General features: G+C 57.7%; 1 protein-coding gene and 1 long non-coding RNA gene across 4 annotated transcripts; one reads left to right on the top strand and one right to left on the bottom strand.

Moving 5' to 3' along the window:
• Positions 1 to 96: 96 nt before the first annotated feature.
• SLC5A2 (solute carrier family 5 member 2) lies at positions 97 to 17,242 on the bottom strand. Of its 2 annotated transcripts, XM_030562374.1 has the most exons (15): positions 15,538 to 17,242; positions 11,592 to 11,663; positions 10,973 to 11,077; positions 10,829 to 10,888; positions 10,368 to 10,472; positions 10,133 to 10,238; positions 9,944 to 10,024; positions 8,348 to 8,577; positions 8,084 to 8,219; positions 7,834 to 7,941; positions 7,254 to 7,404; positions 6,938 to 7,106; positions 4,709 to 4,924; positions 3,391 to 3,547; positions 97 to 699 (listed from the first exon to the last, which is right to left on the bottom strand). In XM_030562374.1, the coding sequence occupies exons 1-15, from the start codon at positions 15,628 to 15,630 to the stop codon at positions 494 to 496; spliced, it is 1,995 nt and encodes a 664-aa protein (XP_030418234.1). In that variant the 5' UTR covers positions 15,631 to 17,242; the 3' UTR covers positions 97 to 493. The 2 variants fall into 2 exon arrangements, with proteins under 2 accessions (XP_030418234.1, XP_030418233.1); XM_030562373.1 differs by having other exon boundaries at positions 9,944 to 10,238.
• Positions 4,709 to 21,337, top strand: LOC115651495. Of its 2 annotated transcripts, none has more exons than XR_004000362.1 (2): positions 4,709 to 4,795; positions 20,550 to 21,337. It is a non-coding gene; the product is annotated as an uncharacterized LOC115651495 (long non-coding RNA). The 2 variants fall into 2 exon arrangements; XR_004000361.1 differs by lacking the exon at positions 4,709 to 4,795 and adding an exon at positions 17,627 to 18,291.
• Positions 21,338 to 23,912: the final 2,575 nt, after the last annotated feature.

The following is a 23,912-nucleotide window of genomic DNA, read 5'->3' as shown; positions in this document are numbered from 1 at the left end:
GCCAGGGGATTGGCTGGCTCAGGGGGTGGGGAAAGGGACCTGGGGCCTTTCCCCTCTAGGGGGCGCCGGCTCCAGCCCAGAAAAGCAGCCACAGGCTGGAGTTTCCCATTCATTTATTTGTCTATTGCTTTCCCTCCACACTCTTCCCAGCCTGAGTTTCATGGGGCTGGTGGGAGGCCGGGCTGGTGGTCGGTGAGGGCTGGGGGCTCTGCTGCCCCCCTCCCGTTTCCTCCCTCTTCCTGTGGTCTCTGCACTGGGGTTGGGGGGAAGGGGAGCCCCCAGAAAATACCTTGGGGGAGGGGGAGGTGCACATGGCATAGGGCAGAGGGGACCCCACAACAGGGAGAGGCCCCATTGAATAGAGGGCACGGGGAGGGGCTAGAGGAAAGAGGGTTTATTTGGCCGCAGTGGGGGGCTGAGGTGGGAGGCGGCCTGGGAGCCCCGTGGCAGAGGTGGGAGGGCTCCCCGCGGTGGGGCTCCCCATTGCAGCGGCTCAGGCGTAATAGCCCCACAGGAAGAGGGCGAGGGCCATCATGGCGATGGCGTTGAGGTTGACGACCCGGCTCCAGGTCGGGTGCTCCGTGATGTCTGGCAGCCGCTCCACACCCGGCTCCGGTGCCCGCTGCGGTGCACCCCCCAGGCTGCAGAGCCAGGCCATGCAGCGCCCCACGCTGCCCTGGGGCTGACCAGCCGGGGGGCCTGGCGGCAGAAAGAGAGTGAACAGCGCCCCCTGCCGAGCCCCCAACCCAGTCCCTGCAGCCCGGCTCACCCCGCAGAGCCCCCCGCCCATCCCCCTGCAGCCCGGCTCACCCCCGCCGAGCCCCCCGCCCATCCCCCTGCAGCCCGGCTCACCTCCGCCGAGCCCCCCGCCAACCCCCCTTTAACACAGGACCCCCCGCCCATCCCCCTGCAGCCCGGCTCACCTCCGCCGAGCCCCCCGCCAGCCCCCCTTTAGCACAGCACCCCCCGCAGCCCGGCTCACCCCCGCCGAGCCCCCCGCCCATCCCCCTTCAGCACAGCACCCCCCGCCCATCCCCCTGCAGCCCGGCTCACACCCGCCGAGCCCCCCGCCCACCCCTCTTCAGCACAGTACCCCCCGCCCATCCCCCTGCAGCCCGGCTCACCCCCGCCGAGCCCCCCGCCCACCCCCCTTCAGCACAGCACCCCCCGCCCATCCCCCTGCAGCCCGGCTCACCTCCGCCGAGCCCCCCGCCCACCCCCCTGCAGCCCGGCTCAACCCCCCCCAGGCCCCCCCCCCCCCCCCCTTCAGCACAGCACCCCCGCCCATCCCCCTGCAGCCCGGCTCACCCCCGCCGAGCCCCCCGCCCACCCCCCTTCAGCACAGCACCCCCCGCCCATCCCCCTGCAGCCCGGCTCACCCCCGCCGAGCCCCCCGCCCACCCCCCTTCAGCACAGCACCCCCGGCCCATCCCCCTGCAGCCCGGCTCACCCCCGCCGAGCCCCCCGCCAACCCCCCTTCCGCACAGCACCCCCCCGCCCATCCCCTGCAGCCCGGCTCACCCCCGCCGAGCCCCCCGCCCACCCCCCTTCAGCACAGCTCACCCCCGCCGAGCCCCCCGCCAACCCCCCTTCAGCACAGCACCCCCCGCCCATCCCCCTGCAGCCCGGCTCACCCCCGCCGAGCCCCCCGCCAACCCCCCTTTAGCACAGCACCCCCCGCCCATCCCCCTGCAGCCCGGCTCACCCCCGCCGAGCCCCCCGCCCATCCCCCTTCAGCACAGCACCCCCCGCCCATCCCCCTGCAGCCCGGCTCACCCCCGCCGAGCCCCCCGCCCATCCCCCTTCAGCACAGCACCCCCCGCCGAGCCCCCCGCCAACCCCCCTTTAGCACAGCACCCCCCGCCCATCCCCCTGCAGCCCGGCTCACCCCGCAGAGCCCCCCGCCCATCCCCCTTCAGCACAGCACCCCCCACCCATCCCCCTGCAGCCCGGCTCACCCCCGCCGAGCCCCCTGCCAACCCCCTTCAGCACAGCAACCCCCGCCCATCCCCTGCAGCCCGGCTCACCTCCGCCGAGCCCCCCGCCCATCCCCCTTCAGCACAGCACCCCCCGCCCATCCCCCTGCAGCCCGGCTCACCCCCGCCGAGTCCCCCGCCCACCCCCCTTCAGCACAGCACCCCCCGCCCATCCCCCTGCAGCCCGGCTCACCCCCGCCGAGCCCCCCGCCCACCCCCCTTCAGCACAGCACCCCCCGCCCATCCCCCTGCAGCCCGGCTCACCTCCGCCGAGCCCCCCGCCCACCCCCCTGCAGCCCGGCTCACCCCCGCCGAGCCCCCCGCCCGCCCCCCTTCAGCACAGCACCCCCGCCCATCCCCCTGCAGCCCGGCTCACCCCCGCCGAGCCCCCCGCCCATCCCCCTTCAGCACAGCACCCCCCGCCCATCCCCCTGCAGCCCGGCTCACCCCGCCGAGCCCCCCGCCCACCCCCCTTCAGCACAGCACCCCCCGCCCATCCCCCTGCAGCCCGGCTCACCCCCGCCGAGCCCCCCGCCCACCCCCCTTCAGCACAGCACCCCCGGCCCATCCCCCTGCAGCCCGGCTCACCCCCGCCGAGCCCCCCGCCAACCCCCCTTCCGCACAGCACCCCCCGCCCATCCCCTGCAGCCCGGCTCACCCCCGCCGAGCCCCCCGCCCACCCCCCTTCAGCACAGCTCACCCCCGCCGAGCCCCCCGCCAACCCCCCTTCAGCACAGCACCCCCCGCCCATCCCCCTGCAGCCCGGCTCACCCCCGCCGAGCCCCCCGCCAACCCCCCTTTAGCACAGCACCCCCCGCCCATCCCCCTGCAGCCCGGCTCACCCCCGCCGAGCCCCCCGCCCATCCCCCTTCAGCACAGCACCCCCCGCCCCTCCCCCTGCAGCCCGGCTCACCCCCGCCGAGCCCCCGCCCATCCCCCTTCAGCACAGCACCCCCCCGCCCATCCCCCTGCAGCCCGGCTCACCCCCGCCGAGCCCCCCGCCAACCCCCCTTTAGCACAGCATCCCCCGCCCATCCCCCTGCAGCCCGGCTCACCCCGCAGAGCCCCCCGCCCATCCCCCTTCAGCACAGCACCCCCCACCCATCCCCCTGCAGCCCGGCTCACCCCCGCCGAGCCCCCTGCCAACCCCCCTTCAGCACAGCACCCCCCGCCCATCCCCCTGCAGCCCGGCTCACCTCCGCCGAGCCCCCCGCCCATCCCCCTTCAGCACAGCACCCCCCGCCCATCCCCCTGCAGCCCGGCTCACCCCCGCCGAGTCCCCCGCCCACCCCACTTCAGCACAGGCGCCCCCTGCCGAGCCCCCTGCAGCCCAGTGAGCCCCCCGCCCATCCCCCTGCAGCCCGGCGCCCCCTGCCGAGCCCCCTGCAGCCCAGTGGCTCCCGGTGAGCCCCACCTTCCACCTCCAGCACGTGCTCCACAGCCCCGTTCGCAGCCACTCCCTGTTGCTGCCTCGTTTCCTGCCTCCTTCTCTCCTCCTCCTCCTCCTCCTCCGTGTCCAGCTCCACGCGCTCCTCTTTGCTGTGACGCAGGCTGAACACCAGGCGGTGTAGCTGGGGAGAGGGGGCACAGGGTGAGCACTCTGCACTGGGACGCCTGGGTCCCATTCCCCGGCCTGCTCCCTCCCCCTAGGGGCGAGTGCCCTGCACTGCTGTCCCAGACACCTGGGTCCCATTCCCTGTCCTGCTCTCTCCCACCAGGGGCGAGTGCCCTGCGCTGCTGTCCCGGACGCCTGGGTCCCATTCCCTGTCCTGCTCTCTCCCACCAGGGGCGAGTGCCCTGCGCTGCTGTCCCAGACACCGGGTCCCATTCCCTGTCCTGCTCTCTCCCACCAGGGGTGAGTGCCCTGCACTGCTGTCGCGGACACCTGGGTCCCATTCCCTGTCCTGCTCTCTCCCACCAGGGGCGAGTGCCCTGCACTGCTGTCCCGGACACCTGGGTCCCATTCCCTGTCCTGTTCTCTCCCACCAGGGGCAAGTGCCCTGCACTGCTGTCCCAGACACCTGGGTCCCATTCCCTGTCCTGCTCTCTCCCACCAGGGGGGAGTGCCCTGCACTGCTGTCCCGGACACCTGGGTCCCATTCCCTGTCCTGCTCTCTCCCCCTAGGGGTGAGTGCCCTGCGCTGCTGTCCCGGACACCTGGGTCCCATTCCCTGTCCTGCTCTCTCCCACCAGGGGGGAGTGCCCTGCACTGCTGTCCCGGACACCTGGGTCCCATTCCCTGTCCTGTTCTCTCCCACCAGGGGCAAGTGCCCTGCACTGCTGTCCCGGACACCTGGGTCCCATTCCCTGTCCTGCTCTCTCCCACCAGGGGGGAGTGCCCTGCACTGCTGTCCCAGACACCTGGGTCCCATTCCCTGTCCTGCTCTCTCCCACCAGGGGCGAGTGCCCTGCACTGCTGTCGCGGACACCTGGGTCCCATTCCCTGTCCTGCTCTCTCCCACCAGGGGGGAGTGCCCTGCACTGCTGTCGCGGACACCTGGGTCCCATTCCCTGTCCTGCTCTCTCCCCCAGGGGCGAGTGCCCTGCACTGCTGTCCCAGACACCTGGGTCCCATTCCCTGTCCTGCTCTCTCGCCCTAGGGGTGAGCACCCTGCACTACTGTCCTGGACACTTCCCCACCCTGGTCTTTCCCTCCTAGGGGTGAGCATCCTGCACAGCTGTCCCGGATGCCTGGGTCCCATCCCCTTTCCCCCCTCCCAAGAGTTGCTCACGTGCTTGTCGGGGATGGGCGGGGTGCAAAGCGATACCCCCACCACCAGGACGACGCTGGCAAGGAAGAGGATGATGGCGAAGTACAGGTAGTGCACCCCGCAGATAAGTCTTGGGCAGGCGCTGGGGAAGATGCAGCTGCCTGTGCCGTAGGCGAATTCAGGCAGCAGACGGGCCAGGCCCATCAGCAGCCCCCCGATTAGCCCCCAGAACGCGCCCTATGTGGAGAAAGACGGGGGAGGTCATCTGGGCTTCTGGGTCCTCGCTCATTATCCCACTGCCGGGATGTGGGTTACCCCACTCCCTCCACCCTCCCCTGTTCTCCTGCTACCCAGATGCCCGGGTCCCCCACACTCTCTCCACCATCCTCCCTGTGCCTGGTACTTGAGTCCCCCACATGCTCCCTTCCTCCCCCATCCTCCCACTGCCCAGACACTGGGTCCCCATTCCCCACACTCCTCCCCTCCCTTCCCATTGCCTGGATCCCCTCCTCCCCCACCCCCTGCTCCATCTGCTGCCTGCTGTGGACACCAGCAGACCAAGTGTCAGCTCATGCCAAGGCCCCTAGGTCTCAACCGGCCCCTGACACACGCACAGCTGGGACCCAGCCTAGCTCACCTATGTCTTAGCCTTGTTAAATTAGGTCTGAGGGGTTAGCGTTTAGACTCGCTGAGGCGTTTGTACATTGCTGTAGGCAGTGAGCTCACCTGTCTCCTCTGTACCCCGGTTATACTGTGGGGTTGCTCTGTAACGGTAAATCACCAGCTGGGAAAATAGCACCACCAGGTGTGAAATGCCAGTTTGCCACAGGAGGTAGCTCCTGCCCTGCAAAAGCCAGCCTGTGGGGTCTGTCTCCACGGCAAAAGCCGCCCACGCTGGCCCGTGCCAGCCGACTCAGTAGACATCTGGGCTTGGGTTGGGGCCCAGGCTCCGGGACCCTCTGACCCCGCAGGCGCCTACAGCCTGGGCCGCGCCCGGCTGTCTACACAGCCATGAAATAGCCCCGCAGCCCAAGCCTGAGTCAGCTGCGGGTGTCAGCTGCTGTGTAGTCAGACCCAGCAACACCAGACAGACCAATGTGGAGCATCAGAGGGCAAATTATCCCCCCCTCCCGCCCCAAAGAGGAGATGCCCATGAGGCCTTGTCCTGCCATCTTAAACTTTGGGGGAAGGAATAAAAACCACTGCCAGGAACAAGGTGGCTCTTTCTGTTGTTTGGACTATGAGGATAGCTCAGGGGTTTGAGTATTAGCCTATTAACTCCTGGGTTGTGAGTTCAATCCTTGAGGGGGTCATTTAGAGATCTGGGGCCAAAATCTGTCAGGGGATTGGTCCTGCTTTGAGCAACAGGTTGGACTAGGTAACTTCCTGAGGTCCCTTCCAACCCTGACATTCTATGATGCCAAGCCTAGGTAACCAGTCCCCAGTGCTCAGCCTGTGTTAGGGAGGTATAGGGCTTGTTTGTGAGTGATGCTTCTGCCCCCTTCTGGAATCCAAGACTCATTTGTGTGTGTAGCTTTAACCTGCTTTACCCTTGTTACTAACATGCTTGTTTCTTCTAAGTTACTAAATCTTCAGCTGGTTTATTACAGGACTGGCTGCTGCCTTGTCTTTGGTGTGAGATCTGCGGTACGACTGAGCTGGGGTGAGTGACTGGTCCCTTGGGAGTAACCTGAATAGCAGGGGGAGTTTTGGTGTCAGCCTGCCCTGAGGTTGGGACTCAAGCCCTTGATTCATTCTAGAGAGAGTGACACCTGCACCCCCACTCCCTCCTCCCCTCCCCTTTCTTTCCATTGCCTGGACACCTGGGCCCCTCACCCCACCACTTCCCGGAGGCCTGGCCTGGGTCCCCTACATCCCCTGGCTGCCCAGACACCTGGATCGCCCATCGCTCGCCCGCCTCCTCTCCATCCCCGGACACCTGTGTCTCTTCCCCCCTCCCTCACCCCCTCCTCCTCTCCATTCCCGGACACCTGGGTCCCCCGATCTCCCGCTCCCTTCTCGCCATCCCCGGACACCTGGGTCCCTTCCCCCCTCCCTCACCCTCTCCTCCTGTCCATCCCTGGACACCTGGGGTCCCCTGATCTCCCACCCCCTTCTTGCCATCTCCGGACACTTGGGTCCCTTCCCCCCTCCCTCACCCCCTCTTCCTCTCCATCCCCAGACACCTGGGTCCCTTCCCCCCCACCTTACCCCCCCCATCTCCAACTGGCTGGGTCCCCTGGCACTCACGGGCTCGTTGACCCTCTTGAAGAACAGGGCGAGGAAGAAGACAGCGGCAATGGGTGGCGCCAGGTAGCTGGCGATGGACTGGATGTAATCGAAGAGCTGCCCGCTCTGTGCCGCCTGCACCACTGGGATCCAGGCAATGCTGATGGCCACCATGCACAAGATCCACACCCTGCCCAGAAACCAGAGTGAGAGGCAGGGGCGTGGCTGGGCCCACAGTGCCCCCTAGTGCCGGCTGGTAGACAGGGCTTGACTGGGCCCACAGCAAGCTCAGAGGAACAGCACTCCCTGCTGCACAGTGCCCGTAGTGCACCCTCACCTGCCCACAATCAGCAGCTCCTTGCTCCTGGCCTGGGGCCGCAGGCGGTTGTAGATGTCCATGGTGAATAGGGTACTGCTGCTATTGAAGATGGAGGCCAGGGAGCTCATCAGGGCGGCCAGCATCACGGCCAGCATCAACCCCCGCAAACCTGTAGGGGGCGACAGAGAGTCATATTGCCCACTCCCTGCAGCCCGGCGTCCCCTGCTGTGCCCCCCGCCCGCCCCCAGCAGCCAGGCGCCCCCTGCTGAGCCCCCCACCCACTCCCTGTAGCCCAGCACCCCCTGCTGAGCCCCCCCACTCTCTGTAAGCCGGTGCCCCCTGATGACCTCCAGCCCGCTCTCTGAAGTCCGGTGCCCCCTGCTGAGCCCCCCGCCCACCCCCAGCAGCACAGCACCCCCTGCTGCTGAGCCCCCGCCCACTCCCTCCAGCCCAGCACCCCTGCTGAGCCCCCCTGCCCCGCCCGCAGCACAGCGCCCCCTGCTGAGCCCCCTGCCTTCTCCCTGCAGCCCAGTGCACAGCCCGTCGTTCTCACCCTAGCAATGCACTAAGGTCTTGGGGGCCAGCTCCAACTGCTTACCGGCAGGCATGAGAGTCACCACCAACTTGGGGTAGGCAATGTTGGAGCAGCCAACTTCAGTGCCACAGATCCGCTTGCAGTCCTCTGGCACCACGCAGGCCACCTCGTCTGGAGAGAAAATGGGGTCAGCGGGGGCAGGGGGTCAGGCCTGGAGGCAGGGGGCTAAGATATGGGGCAGCTGGTATCCTGCCAGCAGGGGGCAGCAGTGCCCAGCTGTCCCTATTGCCTGGTGAGGTATGGGGCCCCGTACCTGGGTAGAGGATGCGGCTGATCATTCCTGGCATCACCATGAGGAACATTGGCAACAGCTTCAGGTACCCACAGAGGATGCAGCCAGCTTTGACGTGGGTCAGGCTCTTGCCCGCTAGGCAACGTTGCACAATCACCTGTGAGCAGGGAACGCCCCAGTGAAAGGCCCCATGCCCTGAGCCAGCCAGTCCCCCACCCTGGGGCTGGAGCGGAGCCGGCGCCCCTAGAGGGGAAAGGCCCCGGGCCCCATTCCCTGCTCCCATACCTGGTCGCTGCACCAGTACCAGGTGGAGATGATGGTGAGGCCGAAGATTAGTGCTGGCCAGGGGAGGTCTCCGGTCAGGGGGTCGCGGAGGAGGTGGAAGGCGTCGGGGCGGGGCTGGTAGCAGGTGGCTGAGATGTTGTACAGGGCCGGGGCTGGAGAGAGGGTGCTGCTGGGAAGGGCCTCCAGGTACTTGTCAAAGAGCCCCTGGTAGCCCCCCACCTCATGAAACGCTGCAAAGCAACCAAGAGGGAGCACTGTGACCAAGAGGGGCCGCAGCAGCCGCTCCCCACAGCTGGGAGCCCCCCCTCCAATAGCCAGCGCCTTTACCCTGCTCCCTGTAGTGCCCCCTGCTGGGGCTGGAGGCACCGTGAGCCCCCCACTGCCAGCACCCCAGCCCTGCTCCCTGTAGCGCCCCTTGCTGGGGCTGGAGTCACTGGGCGCCCCCCCTTACAGCCAGCACCCCGGCCCTGCTCCCTATAGTGCCCCCTGCTGGGGCTGGAGTCACCGGGAGCCCCCCACAGCCAGCACCCCAGCCCTGCTCCCTGTAGCGCCCCTTGCTGGGGCTGGAGTCACCGGGCGCCCCCCCTTACAGCCAGCACCCCGGCCCTGCTCTCTATAGTGCCCCCTGCTGGGGCTGGAGTCACCGGGAGCCCCCCACAGCCAGCACCCCAGCCCTGCTCCCTGTAGCGCCCCCTTCTGGGGCTGGAGTCACGGGGAGCCCCCCACAGCCAGCACCCCAGCCCTGCTCCCTATAGTGCCCCCTGCTGGGGCTGGAGGCACCGTGAGCCCCCCACTGCCAGCACTCCAGCCCTGCTCCCTGTAGCGCCCCTTGCTGGGGCTGGAGTCACCGGGAGCCCCCCACAGCCAGCACCCCAGCCCTGCTCCCTATAGTGCCCCCTGCTAGGGCTAGAGTCACCGGGAGCCCCCCACAGCCAGCACCCCAGCCCTGCTCCCTGTAACGCCCCCTGCTGGGGCTGGAGGCACCGTGAGCCCCCCACTGCCAGCACTCCAGCCCTGCTCCCTGTAGCGCCCCTTGCTGGGGCTGGAGTCACCGGGAGCCCCCCACAGCCAGCACCCCAGCCCTGCTCCCTATAGTGCCCCCTGCTAGGGCTGGAGTCACCGGGAGCCCCCCACAGCCAGCACCCCAGCCCTGCTCCCTGTAACGCCCCCTTCTGGGGCTGGAGTCACCGGGAGCCCCCCACAGCCAGCACCCCAGCCCTGCTCCCTATAGTGCCCCCTGCTGGGGCTGGAGTCACCGGGAGCCCCCCACAGCCAGCACCCCAGCCCTGCTCCCTATAGTGCCCCCTGCTGGGGCTGGAGTCACCGGGAGCCCCCCACAGCCAGCACCCCAGCCCTGCTCCCTATAGTGCCCCCTGCTGGGGCTGGAGTCACCGGGAGCCCCCCACAGCCAGCACCCCAGCCCTGCTCCCTGTAGCGCCCCCTTCTGGGGCTGGAGGCACCGTGAGCCCCCCACTGCCAGCATTCCAGCCCTGCTCCCTGTAGCGCCCCCTTCTGGGGCTGGAGGCACCAGGGACTTCCTTTCAGCTGCAATTCCTGCCCCTGTCCATGGGGGGAGCATGGGTGGGTCTCACTCACCAAAGCCCATGAGGACGAAGGCTCCCCCAATGATGACGAAGGTTTGCACGGTGTCGGTGTACATCAGGGCTGCCAGCCCCCCTGGGAGATCAAGGAGGGGTGGGGTGAAACGGTGCCCACCTGGGGTCCCCTCCCTGCCCCGGGCCCAGCTGGAGCAGCCCCTGGGCCCCCTAGCTGCAGCCCCATTACCTGTCACAGTGTATATGGTGGTAATTATGAGCAGGGCAATGACAGCGATGTAGATATCCCAGCCCAGCGCCTGCTGGATGAACACAGCCCCCGAGAACATGTCCACCTACGGGGGGTGATACAGGGTGGAGGGCTCAGCACGGGGCCGATGCACACAGCACTCCCTGCTGGGAGAAGCCGGTGCCAACACCCACAGCCAGTGCCCCCGCCCCCTGGGAGAGGATTAGTTACGTACTGAGATTTTAGTGAAGATGTAGAGAAAGAGGGACAGGACGGACAGATAGATCCGGATTCGCCGGCCCCCAAATCGCTTCTTCAGATACTGGGGCATTGTGATCACCTGCAGGTAAAGGGAGAACAGAATGGAACCCAGGAGTCCTGGCTCCCAGCCTCCCTGCCCCAACCCTCCCAGAGCTGGGGATAGAACCCAGGAGTCCTGGCTTCCAGCCCCACCCTGCTCTAACCCACCAGACCCCACTTCCCAGAGCTGGGGATAGAACTCAGGAGTCCTGGCTCCCAGCCCCACCCTGCTCTAACCCACCAGACCCCCCTTCCCAGAGCTGGGGATAGAACCCAGGAGTCCTGGCTTCCAGCCCCACCCTGCTCTAACCCACCAGACCCCCCTTCCCAGAGCTGGGGATAGAACCCAGGAGTCCTGGCTCCCAGCCCCCCGCCTATACCCAGTGTGATGCTCACCCCAGCAGTGAGGTAGACAGGTACGAAGAGCCATCCAAGGAGGAGAACCACGAAGAGAGCCTGGTGGGGAGAGCGGAGCAGGGTCAGGGAGTGGGAGATGGGTCAGAGAGGGAGAGGGGGTTACGGGCACTCAAAATCACTTACATTCCACTCAAAGCCGGCCACAGCTAGGCCATTGGCGGCACCGGTGCCAGCCAGCCCCACGAAGTGCCCACTGCCGATGTTACTGGCAAAGAGAGACGCGCCCACCTGCCGCACAGCATGAGGGAGAGGGATTGGGCTATGGATAGATGCACCGAGTACTGTCCTAGTGCCACTCCTTGCCTCTGGGCAGTGCTCTTAATGCCACCCCTGCCCTGGGCACTGCCCCAAATGCCACCCCCTGTCCCCTGGCACTACCCCAATGCCACCCCATGCCCCTGGGCAGTGCTCCTAATGCTATTCCCTACTCCCAGGCACTGCCCCAATGCCACCCCTACCCCCAGGCACTGCCCCAACACCACCTCCTGTCCCCTGGCACTACCCTAACACCAGTCCCTACCCCCAGGCACTGGCCCTAATGCCACCTTCTGCCACTCAACCTCATCTCCTTGCTATGGTCCCCTGATGTCAAACCCTTGCCCCCCCCCCATCCTCACCCCAGCTCCTGCTAGGGTCAAGTATTAACCCTCATCCCTAACCCCAGCTCTGAATCCATTCCCAAGATGGACGATTAGCCCCATATCTGTCTGTCTGTCTATCCTGCCCCCATTGCAATACTCACCGGCCACCAGACCATGTTTCTACCAGCCAGGAAATAACCCCCGATGGTGCTCCGGTTGGTGCGACACATGGACTGCAGGGGCAAGAGTGGGAGGAGGGCATTTTCCAGAGGCTGGATGCTGCATTTCTCCACCAGCTCCAGCGATACCCAACCAGCTCTGCCTCCCTCCACGGGATGAGTCCCCCCAGCTCTGGCTGGAGACGCAAGGCTCAGAGAAGGGCGAGGGAAGGAGCAAAGAGCTGGACCAAGTCTCCTCTGGAGAGTGACCGGCCTGGGGCTCAGAGATTCTCAAGCCAGCCAGGTCTGACCTCTGGTGTCACACAAGCCAGGGAACTGCCCCAGATCATTCCTGGCTGAACGGGGGCAGATCTATTAGCACAACTTCCCAGTGATGGTGAATCAGCCCAGCCCTGGGTGAGCTGTTCCAATGGTTAATTCCCCTCAGTCTTTAAAATGTACCCCTTATTTCCAGTCTGAATTTGTCTACTTCCAGCCACTGGGGCGTGTCAGACCTTCAGCCACTAAAGAACCCAGAATTAATGATTTGTCCCCTATGGAGGTCCGTTCAGACTGGGATCGGCCCACCCCTTAACCTGCTCTTGGTTATGCTAAATACATTGAGCTCCTGGAGTCAATCACAAGAAGGCAGGAAATGCACTTTCACCCGAGGCGCGATCGGCCTTCGGAACTCCCCGCCGCCAGAAGTTGTGGAGGCCAAGATTCAAAGAGGGACTGAATATTTCAGTGGATGAAACTAGCCAGAACTGATGACACATCCGCCTACTGCAGGGCTTCAGGGGGTCTCTGTTAGAGACCAGGTTGAGACGGGGGTGGTGAGGGGAGGGGGAAAGGATGTGTATGTCTCACATTTTCCTTTCTGGAGACTGGGTTAGATAGGCCTCGATTGAGAGCCAACCTGGCACTGAGTGAGGAATCCCACTGTAGTGCACGTGTCTTGCCTGAGTAGTTCTGGTGTGTCCTACCATTCTGGGGCTTTGCCATGTACGGCAGCAAGCTGAGGTGTCTGCGGGGCAGGGGCAGCTCTAGGCACTAGCGCAGCAAGCATGTGCCTGGGGTGGCAAGCCGCGGGGGAAGTGGGGGACGGCCTGCCGGTCGCTGTGAGGACTGCGGTCAGGCAGCCTTTGACGGTGTTTCTGCGGGAGGTCCACCGGTCCCGCGCGGTTTCGGTGGCAGTTCAGTGGACGGTATGGCAAATGTGCAGGATAGGCAGATCACCTGCAGAACCGCGGCTGAATCCACGTGACCCGCGGATGTCCTGCAGAAACGCCGCCGAAGGCTGCCTGCCTGCTGTGCTTGGGGCGGCAAAAATCATTGAGCCACCCCTGCTGCAGGGGGAGGCTCCCGCCCTCGGGGCTGTGTGTGAGTGGGGCTGGTGAGTTGGAGGGTCCACAGTGACTTATTAAAGCCATGGATCCATGGACGGGGTGCTTTGTGTGGCAAGGCGATGCAGGGGGCCCACGCTGTACGTTTCTGCTCCCTGACTAATCTGCTAATCTGTTGAAATTTACACCTCATTACAGGCCTCATAGCATTCCTGGACCATGTACTTCCCAGTAATAATTAACAACCTCTTCCCCTGTCCCTGCCCAATCTGGAGCCGAGATCAAAGAGCTGAGAAGAGCAAAAAAACAACAACTGTACAGCCAGGATGAGGCCCCACTAGTCCTTCCACTGTGTGATGGGACCCTCTTGGGGTGGAGTAGAGGGAGTTGTAAGGGGAAAAAGGGACAGAGATGTCATGAGAGTGGTGGGACAAGGACAGCCCCATCTTGGAGCCCAGCGGTTTGGGTTCTAGGTACATCAGTCATGCCAATTACTTGTGTTCTAGACATGTCAATCACATGAGGTAGCTGGGTTCTAGGATTTAGGGACTTAGGCATGGTGCTCAGCAAGGGAACACAATGTTTAGGTGCCGAGAAAATCTATGGATCAACACTGGGATCCAGAAAGCCTGAGCTAGGTACCAGGCTCCCTATATAATGAATGGGTGCTAGGCATGCTAGGTGGGGAGCCAGCTGAGCCAGACAATGGGAGATGGGGTGGTCCTAAGTCCCTCCCCTCTCAAGGAGTTCACCCCCTCAGTCCAAGCTGCAGAGAAGCGCCTCACTCTGCCAGTAACCCAGAGCTGGGAACCCCTCTCCTGGGGTCGAGCAGCTTCGGTGCCTGCGTTGTTCCTTGTGAGAATGAGTTGAGCGACTGCCTCGCTCCACGCAAAACAGCCACAGGAGGAGGTGCCCAGAATACAACTTCCAGCCCAGTGCTTAGAGCACTCGGCCTGGGATGTGGAAGCTCCTGTGTCAATTCCCCCCTCTGCCTGAAGAGAAGCCACAGGCTGATAATAGGATAGTTGGACATGGGGGCTCCCTTGGTCTCTCCTGGTTCAGCTCCTCCACGGTGGCTTTAAAGAACAAGAGTCCCTGGGCCAGAGAGAAAGCAGGCCAGGGCTTGAGAAGGACTCTGTGGGCTGGTGGTTGGGACACCCAGCTGGGAGGTGGGAGACCCCTGGGGCCAGTCCCCCGGATGCAACCACTCCTTCACTCAGCCACCGCAGACCAGCTCTACCAGGAGGGACTGAGGGGTCCCACATCAGCATAGCCCAGTGGGTAGCATGAACGCCTTGTCGGTGGGTCATGCTGGGGCTTAGGTGCGAGACAGGTGCCCAGACGGAGGCAGCAGCTCACATGTCCTGAGGCAGAAACTCAGGCGAGTATGAAACTTCTACTACAATGACTTAGGTGTTGGGCTTGAGCTGAGTGAGAGTTTCGTGGATCTCAGGGGAGCCTCAAACTAGAACTTGGGCACCTAACTCCTCTGTGGATGTGGGTCTCAGCCGCAGGCCCTTCTGAGCCCTGCTGCTCTGTGTATGGGCTTCCCAGGCTGCAGCTCAGGTTCTGGGGTCAGATTTCTGGGGTTGAGCCCTGGGCTTTGGTTCTGGGATCTGCCAGCAACAGGGACATGCTAGGGTCAAGATGGAAATTCAAGTTTCAGAGTCTGAGTTCCTGGGTAGTGATGCTTGATTCTGGGGTGGATGGATGGATAAGTGTGTGCGAAGGTGTGTCTGGAGACCGATAGATAGAGGGGTGTGTATGGGGATGGATAGAGGGGTGTGTATGGGGATGGATAGAGGGGTGAGTAGCCAGCTGGATGGGTGGATAGAGGGGTGTGTTATGGGGATAGGCAGCTGGATAGAGGGATGTGTATGGGGATGGATAGAGGGGTGAGTAGTGGGCTGGATGTGGATAGAGGGGGTTGTAGATAGATAGACAGGGCTGTGTTTGGGCTGGATGGATAGAAGGTTGGGTATCAGGATGGATACATAGGGAGGTGTGTATGGAAACAGACAAAGGGATAGAGAGAGGTGTGTACGGGGGGGGATGAATGGATAGACAGAGGGGTCTGTATAGGGATGGCTAGAAAGAGGGGTGTGTATATGGAATGAAGGATGGATAGAGGGGTGTGTATGGGGATGGATAGAAAGCTGGAGGTGTATGGGGAACGATGGATGGATTAGATAGAGAGAGGGGTGTCTATGGGGATGGGTGGGTGGATGGATAGATAGAGGGGTGTATATGGGGATGGGTGGATGGCTGAATAGATAGCAGGACATACATGGGGATGGGTGGATAGATAGAGGGGTGTATATGGGGATGGATGGATAGATAGGTGTGTATATGGGGATGGGGGTATAGATAGAGGGGTGGATGGATGGATAGCAAGGTGTATATGGGGATATCCTGGACTCAAGTTTTAGGTCTAATTTTGGGGTAGTCAGTTCTGGTTCTGGGTCCAAGTTTCTGCCTGGTGGTTCTGGGTCCCAGAAGAGTGGCTCAGGTCTCTATCCTGTTCCATTTCTTCCCCTGGTGCCCAGTGTTACGGGGTGGGAGGGAGGGGCGGGGGCAAAGGGCTATGTCCCCAGGTCACCTACCCAGAGCCCTACGCAGATGACCAGGACGAAGTAGCCCACGATGACCCCGATATCAGCAGGGTTGTTGATGACGGCCTGCGGCACCCTCTCCATACTGTTGCTGTCTCTCTCCCTGTACCGAAATGACACCTCCCGGAAGGTTCCCCGGGGGCCAGCATGGATGGTTAATAGCAAACCTGGTCATGGGGCTGGATCTGTGATTAACCAACCCAGAGACTGTAGGGAGGGGAGAAGTAGAATAGAATGAAGGAGTCCTGATTCCCAAACCCCGCTCTCCCACGCCGAGCTGGGGATAGAACCCAGGAGTCCTGACTTCCAGTCCCATTGTTGTGCCAGGCAGCGGCTCTGGGTTGAGTGTCCATGTGCCAGTGGCTAGTGTCAGAGCAGGGGTGTCTCTAGAGGGTGATTAACCCTGTTCCTCCACCTTTCCTTGCTGTCTCTGCCCCACCATTCCCTGGTAGCTGGGTGGAGCTGAGCCCATGTTCTGAGCCAGCTGAAGCCCTCTCCTAGGAGAAGCAGAGTGAGGCTGGGCTGAGCCAGGCAGAAACATGCACTGTTGGTGAGTGTCACCTAGTACCCTGTGCTCTCTAACGGATGGGGAGGGGGCTTTCGCCACGGGAGGGTTGTCACAGGGAAGGGGGCAAAGGGGGAGTCAGTTGTGGCAAGGAGGGATGCAGAAGATCAATTTCTCTTTCCTTCCATCCATCCCCATGCAGATCCATCTACATGTCTATCCATCTCCCTGCACCCTCCTCTATGTATGTATCTATCCCCCCTCATGAACCCAACTACCTATCCATCTCTCTACAGAGCCAGCTACCCATCCATCCCTCTATCACCCTACGAAGCCAACTATCCATCCTCCCATTCCCCTACAGACCCAACTATCCACACACCCCCAGATCCAACTATTCATCCCTCCATTGCCCAAGAGACCCAATTATCCATCCCTCCATCACCCTACAGAGCCGACTACCCATATGGATCAACTACCCTAACTCTGCATTCCTCTATGGGCCCGGCCCAACCCATCCCTCCATCTCCCTATGAACCCAACTACTCAGCAATCCATCCCTCCATAAACCCAGCTACCCACCCACCCATCCCCATATCCCCTATCTACTCACCCACATATCCTTCCATCTCCATCTCTGTGATGGGGTGTTCACCCCACAGCAGAGAAGAAGGGGTTAATGGAGGCCTTATGGGCCTCCACACCCCACCCCAGAAAGGAGCAGTGGAGGTGAGTCCTCCACGCAACCTAGTGAGGCAGTGCAGGAAGCAGCCAATTGCAGGGAGGCTGCACAGAGCAGCCGATCAAGGTCCAGTGGGATCACATAAAAGGAGTTGCAAGGCCAGAGACAGTCAATTGCTCTGGGGAGCCCAAGGAGTGAGGACTGTGTTCCTAGCAGGTTGCAGGAAAGTTAGCACCGTGGACAGAGCAGTTGCTGGCAGGGACAAGGGGAGCAAGAGGGACCTGCTGGGACTTGCTGGTTGGATACTCTGAGACGAGGGCGAAGAAGGTGCTGGGGCTGTAGGGAAGTGGCCCAGAGAATAGAAGCAGCATGGAGCAAAGTTAAGGGGTTGCAGCAGGAGGCTGCTATCTACAGGGTCCCTGGGTCAGGACCTGGAGTTGTGGGTGGACCTGGGTACTCCCCCCACTTGCCACTGGGGAAGGGGCTGGACTGTTGAACTGAGATACTTCACCCCTGGAAGGGAGAAAAGACGCTGATAACATGACTGGAGGGCAAGAAGAGGACACTGCAGCATAGGCGCCAACTCTGTGGGTGCTCCAGGGCTGGAGCACCCACAGGGAAAAAATGGTGGGTGCTGAGGCCCCCATCAGCATCTCTCCCTCCTCCCAGCACCTTCTGCCCACTGGCAGGCTCTGCCAGTCAGCGCTTTTCCCTCCCTCTCTGCCCTCCTGCCTGCCGCAATCAGCTGTTTTGCAGCGTGCAGGAGGCTGGAGGGGGAAGGGGAAGGAGCGAGGACGCAGCGATCGGGGGAGGAGTGAGGGTGGGTGTGGAGCAGGAGTGGGGTGGAGGAGGAGCAGGGGCAGGGACAGGGGCCATGGAGAAGAAGCGGAGCAGGGGCTGGAGCAGCACGCAACTGTGCAGGGCATCAGAAAATGTGGTGCCCCAAATTTCCTGGGGGCCTATGCAGCTGGGTACTTTGCATATGGATAAGAATAGCTCTGCTGGGCACTAGTTATGGAAACACATGCCAGGATGGTACCACAACACTTCGGTACTAGCACATTCCCCACAGATAACAGGAACAGGGTGACCTATCCTAAAGACAGGCAGGAGGGTAATATGGTAGAGTTGTTTTGTGAGAGGCGGCACCCTGACATGTAGAGAGGTTGCGTCAGGAGTGAGGTGTAATTTGTTTGTATCTGTGTATAAGAATGTGCCCTGAGTGGATATCTTTGGCATAGGGGGCAGTGATAAATCCCGCCACTGGCTGAGCCGATCCATTGTCAGGGAGCACATATGCACTGGCAGAACTGTAGCCATCTGATCCAGGGAGCTTGAGACTGTTTCGTTTGGCTATAAACCTGGCCGGGTGCCTTTGTACCTTATTGGAGTCTGTGGTCATCGGGGGTTTTCTCGGGGTTTGCTGCATCAGCTATCTGCAGAGCCTGGGCAGCACGCAGAGGGAACACACCCACGTAACCGACTTCTCAACACAGAACAGAGCAGAGCACCACACCCATAACTTCTTACAACATTGGTGACCCCAACCGCTGATCTGGTGATTAAGCGAGCTGTCTGCTGAAGAAATCGCCATCTAATATGACAGAAAATCACAAGCTAGGGAACCTCCCTGAAAATCCCCCCAGAGTTCAAAAAAATATAATGGGAAGAAACGTGACGTAATTTGTAAGGCTACGGCAGAGACAGTAGCCTTGAAATGTTGACTACTGCAAACTATATCCATGGCTGTTAAACGGTTAAAACAGCAGGCCTCAAAACTGGCGGGGCAAGTAACAGTAACAAAACAAAAAAAAAAAAACCAGAATAAAACATTGGAAACAACTGCAAGGAACCTGCCAAAAATACATGTGCCATCCCCTGTTATAAATATTGGTGGTGAACAGCAGGCTTCAGGTAGCTCCCCTATGCCTGAAGAATGGGGACAGACATGGAAAAAGGTGGCCCTAGTAAAATTAAAAGATGAAACGGGGTCCACCGCAGTGCAACCACCACCTTATGGTAAAAGCCGGGTTCTGGTAAAAGCTAAACAGGGTCCTAGACTGGTGCCTGTCAGAATGGGACAAGTATGTGCACGGGGGAGAAAGTAGCACCCAACCCTTTCACTGAATTGGTAAATCAAGTGAAGGAAAAAGTGGAACAGTTCACAGAGCACATTACAAGATCGGCGCTGTGACTCAATCACAGAGGAGTGAGTACAAAGGAATTTCAAAGTCAAAAACTAAAACCGAGCAGGTTAAACACCTAAAATGGATGCATTAACATATGGAGTTGCCCCAAACCAGTTAACTGCAAGAGAAAGGGGCACTCCCACAATCTGTTCCATGCAGACAAAAAACAGACATGGGAGGGGGACAAATTCAGGTTTTATAAGAGCACATAATTACCCCCACTCTCATCTCAGAGCCAGGATCAAAACCCAGGGTGCTGTTTCCCAACTGCTTTGACCCACAGAAGCACACTCTGCACTCCGCTAAAAATATAACCTCCTTTCTCAAATACCAGTATGTTTACATACCCGTATGTTTTCTTTTATATCCTTTATCAGTTTGCTAAACTTGCTCATGCTGCCTGTACTTTAAGTGGGTTCTAGGCCACGAAAGCTTATGCCCAAATAAATTTGTTGGTCTCTTAAGGTGCCAAAAAGGTAAAAACTTTAAATAAATCCAGTAAATTAACTATTTTAACCTTCCAGGAATGCAACAGCTGGAATTATTCCTAACTTTTTTGAAGATAGGGTTGCCAAGCAACAGAAATGCAGACTCTGCTTCTAATCCTAACCACTCACTAATATTTGAAACATGGACTTTTCTTATTTCATATAACATTTTAAAACTCTGCTAAGTATAAAGTAATGTAAAATTCCTTGTTACCAAATTAATACAATAAATTTGGCAAATAATATATTTTTACCATTTTTTGTTAAGTTTTAAATAAGGTAATAAATTGTTTAACCCTTTTTAGTTTTGTTTGCCTTATTTTGTATAGTTATGAACAGAATTCTGGTGCCATTTGTTTTTAATTGTAAGTTTGTCCTGTATGCAGGGCTGGCTCCAGGCACCAACTAAAGAAGCAGGTGCTTGGGGTGGCCAATACCAAGGGGTGGCCCTCCGGCCGCTATAGGGGTAGCACGTCCAGGTCTTTGGCGGCAATTCCGCAGTGGTCCCTCAGTCCCTCTCCGAGCGAAGGACCCGCAGCTGAATTGCTGCCGAAGAGTGGAGCGGTGTGATCGTGCTGCCACGGCTTTTTGTTTGTTTGCGCTGCTTGGGGCAGCAGAAAACCTGGATCCGTCCTTGCCTGTATGTCATGTATGTTGTCTTGCATTGTATGTTGCGTGTGTCACGTGACCATTTTTTATTTTTATTTTGTTGCAACAAAAATCAATTTGATACCCTTTATGTATAAAAGGGACCACACTATTTTAATATTATGGTTGGGGTATAACCATCATAATATTATTAACGCCATTTTTTTCAAAGCTCAACAAGGTCTCAGTTATAAATATATGCACACATATTTCTGCACCAACAAATGCAATTGCAAACAAAAAGAATTCTCTTTTAGTCATCACAGTTTTGGTTTGTTTTTTAATTTTTATTTGTTCAAAGAAAAAATGTAAGGGGAAACAATATTAAGCTAAAGATAATATTAACAAAACGTCAATTTCTTGTTTGAGTTTTTATAAACTTGTTTGCACTTTTAAATATAGTTATAAAAATGTGATAGCAAAAGTTTATGCATAAATTGTTATTTTTAAAGCTGATCAAACATTTCAACAACTTTCCACATTTTCAACAGGTTTCCACCTTTGGCTCCCAAACAAAACAAAGAATCATGGACGTTTAATACCCACAAAGTATTTGCATGGACCTGTATTTAAAATTTGATTTAGTTAAATTTTATAGTTAGTTGAATTTTATATGCTCTTCTTTTGTTATGTTAATGGGAAGCAATGGTTATTAAAGTTTGTGCTTCTAAACAGTTAACAGAAGTGGAATAGGTATCACAAGCAAATTCAAACTAAAAAGCTTGGTAAAAATTCTGTTATCAACTCGTTTGCCAAAACTCAGCAAGGGAAAGCAATACACCTTCTCACAGAAGATTGTGAGCATCTATTTTAGCTGTTAAGCATTTTATTTAGAATAAAATATTAGTACTGCACCTCAACTGAAAATGAATGTCTACTCAACAATTGCAGAAGTATAGCTTGTGTTATAAAAGACTTGGTCTCTATTACATTGTCCCTATTACACTGCAAATAAACTAAGGTGAACTTTGTATTAAGTTTGAGTTATTGAAAACAAAAAACACAAAAAACTTTACTATGTTAACTAACAAAAGTTGTTTAAGTTGCATCCCACAGACCAAAGACACCAGAAGATCTCACACTACAAAAACACCAGATGATCTCAGTATCCAGTGAAGAAACACCCCCCAAGCATCAAGAAAAGAAAAATGAAGTGCTTTGTATCTAAGAGCCTGGTCAAATACACTTCAATCTACCCTATTCAGTTGGCAATCAGCTAGAAATCACTGTCAGTTAATTTGAATTTGGCTTCTGCATAAAAGCAACTATTATTGCTGTATTATTGTTGTAGTGTTGTATTATTGTTCCGTATCATTTACAATGAGCATAACATTGCTAAACTGTTTAACCAACGCACAGGTAAAAATCAACAGATGAACAGCAGCAAACATGAAGGCAAGGAAAAAACAAATTAGTAACGAAATTAAGTTACACAGTAACTACAAATTGAGTAAAAGCAGCAAAGGGTCCTGTGGCACCTTATAGACTAACAGACGTCTGTTAGTTTATAAGGTGCCACAGGACCCTTTGCTGCTTTTACAGATCCAGACTAACACGGCTACCCCCTGATACAAATTGGGTAAACAAATTTCCGGTTAATACCAGTCGTAATTTGGGTTACTGACACCGCATCCTAACTAAGGCACATGTTATTCAAGACAGTCTGGATACCAATACTACATCCTGACACAGCAATATTTGATAAATTGGTTACTGTCCATTCAGTAGGTTATCTGGAAGACAGCATCCATAAGAAACAACTGGATCTACGTCAACTGCTGGTGTATCACAGAGCAGTTCAAACAATGGAACAGAGAAGCTAGCCACTTCTGTTTCCTGCCCAGTGAAGCTTACCAGAGGGTGACAACCACCAGTATGGGTAACCTATAACATAAATGGGCAGTACTGTGTAGTAACTAATTACAAGACATCTATATATAAAGGCATCAGTGGTAGTGTCACTACTCCAAATTTCTGTTTTACTTCTCATGTACATAATACTGTGGAACACACTATAACAGGGCTTGGCAACCTTTCAGAAGTGATGTGCTGAGTTTTCATTTATTCACTCGAATTTAACGTTTTTAGAAGGTCTCTTTCCATAAGTCTAGAATATAGAACTAAACTACTGTTGTACGTAAGTAAATAAGGTTTTTAAAATGTTTAAGAAGCTTCATTTGAAATTAAATTAAAATACAGAGCCCCCCTGCGGACCGGTGGCCAGGACCAGGGCAGTGTGAGTGCCATTGAAAATCAGCTCATGTGCTGCCGTCAGCACCTGTGCCATAGGTTGCCTACCCCTGGTCTAATATGAATGTGTTTTTGTGGCAGTAAAGTCAAAGGGCCAGAATACAACACCAGCTTGGAAAAATCTAGTTATGCTTGGATATAAGGTGGTGTCATATGTACACATACATACTATACACCTACACCCATACACGCTACAAATATATTAATTATGTGGGCGTGCCTCTAAGGCTGAGTCATAATACTACATTCCTCAATCATGGTCCCGGGCCTAACATTCCCAGGCCCAGCATAAGGGACTAAAAATAATTGCATAATAAAATCTATCAGTCATACAAGGGAATGTGCAGACTAAAGACAGGTGGGGCATGAGTGGATGGATGGTGAAATGAGGTGACCACATAACAGTGTTTAGCCCACTGGGTTATCTTCAGTCCATGCATTGTGCTTTTCCTGGACAAGGGGTAAACATCCTCCCCATAAAAAGGCAAAAAGTGGGGGAATGTAGTAAGAGGAGGCCCTGAGTCAAACTCTTGCATCAGAGGCCTGGTATGAAGCCTAAGGCCTGAACTAAAGTAATGGTCAAGACTTTGCTAACATAAAGCAAAGTTCAGCTGTGAGCCAGAGGCAGGCCCTGCTCACAGAAGCTGGCAAGAAGAGGGCTGATGTTGTAAAAATACACATACCTAAAAGCAGGGTGACCAGATAGCAACTGTGAAAAAATGGGTCAGGGGTGAGGGGTAATAGGCACCTATATAAGAGAAAGTCCCCAAAAAAGGGACTGTCCCTTTAAAAATGGGACATCTGGTCACCCTACTTAAAAGGTACTGGGCACTAGTTATGGAGACATGTGCCAGGATTACGGTGACCAGATATCCCATTTTTAAAGGGACAGTCCCATTTTTGGAGACCTTTTCTTATATAGGCTCCTATTACCCCCCCCCCGTCCCGTTTTTCCACAGTTGCTATGTGGTCACCCTAGCCAGGGTGGTAGCAGAACACTCTGGTATTAGTACATTCCCCACAGATAACAGGAACAGGCCGACCTATCCTAAAGACAGGGGCAGGCGGAAAATATGGTAGAGTTGTTTTGCGAGAGGTGGCACCTTGACACATAAAGGGGTTGCACCTCTACACGTCAGGAGTGATGCATAACCTATTTGTACCTGTGTATAAGAATGCGCTCCTGAGGAGTTGTCTTTGTCTGGCCTAGGGGGTAGTGGTAAATCCTGCCACTGACTGAGCCAGTCCATTGTCAGGGAGAACATACGAACTGGCAGAACTGTAGCCATCTGATCCAGGGAGCTAGAGACTGTGTTTCATTTGGCAATAAACCTTGCCGGTTGCCTTCATACCTTATCAGAGTCTGTGGTCATCGGGGGTTCTCTCAGGGTTTGCTGTGTCAGCGATCTGCAGAGCTGGGGCAGCACACAGAGAGAACACACCCAGGCAACTGACTGTTAACACTGAACAGAGCAGAGCACCACACCCATGACTTCTGACAACCAGAACCATCAAGATACTAAACCACCATCAATGGCCCACACTTTGCATAATTACAATAGGACCACAGAATTATACTTCATATTTCTAGCTCCAGATGCAAG

The sequence above is a fragment of the Gopherus evgoodei genome, chromosome 4 (assembly GCF_007399415.2).
Source record: "Gopherus evgoodei ecotype Sinaloan lineage chromosome 4, rGopEvg1_v1.p, whole genome shotgun sequence".
In the NCBI taxonomy this organism is placed as follows: Eukaryota; Metazoa; Chordata; order Testudines; family Testudinidae; genus Gopherus; species Gopherus evgoodei.
This window is presented reverse-complemented; position numbering and strand designations above follow the sequence as displayed.

Excerpts from the sequence above, each read along its gene's own strand:
- SLC5A2 (XM_030562373.1), bottom strand. The coding sequence starts at position 15,630 with ATGGAGAGGGTGCCGCAGGCCGTCATCAACAACCCTGCTGATATCGGG. Across the intron at positions 11,078-11,591 it reads GAAACATGGTCTGGTGGCCG|GTGGGCGCGTCTCTCTTTGC; the intron begins GTGAGTATTGCA and ends GCTGTGCGGCAG. Across the intron at positions 4,925-6,937 it reads TCAAGAGGGTCAACGAGCCC|GGCGCGTTCTGGGGGCTAAT; the intron begins GTGAGTGCCAGG and ends TTCTCCACATAG.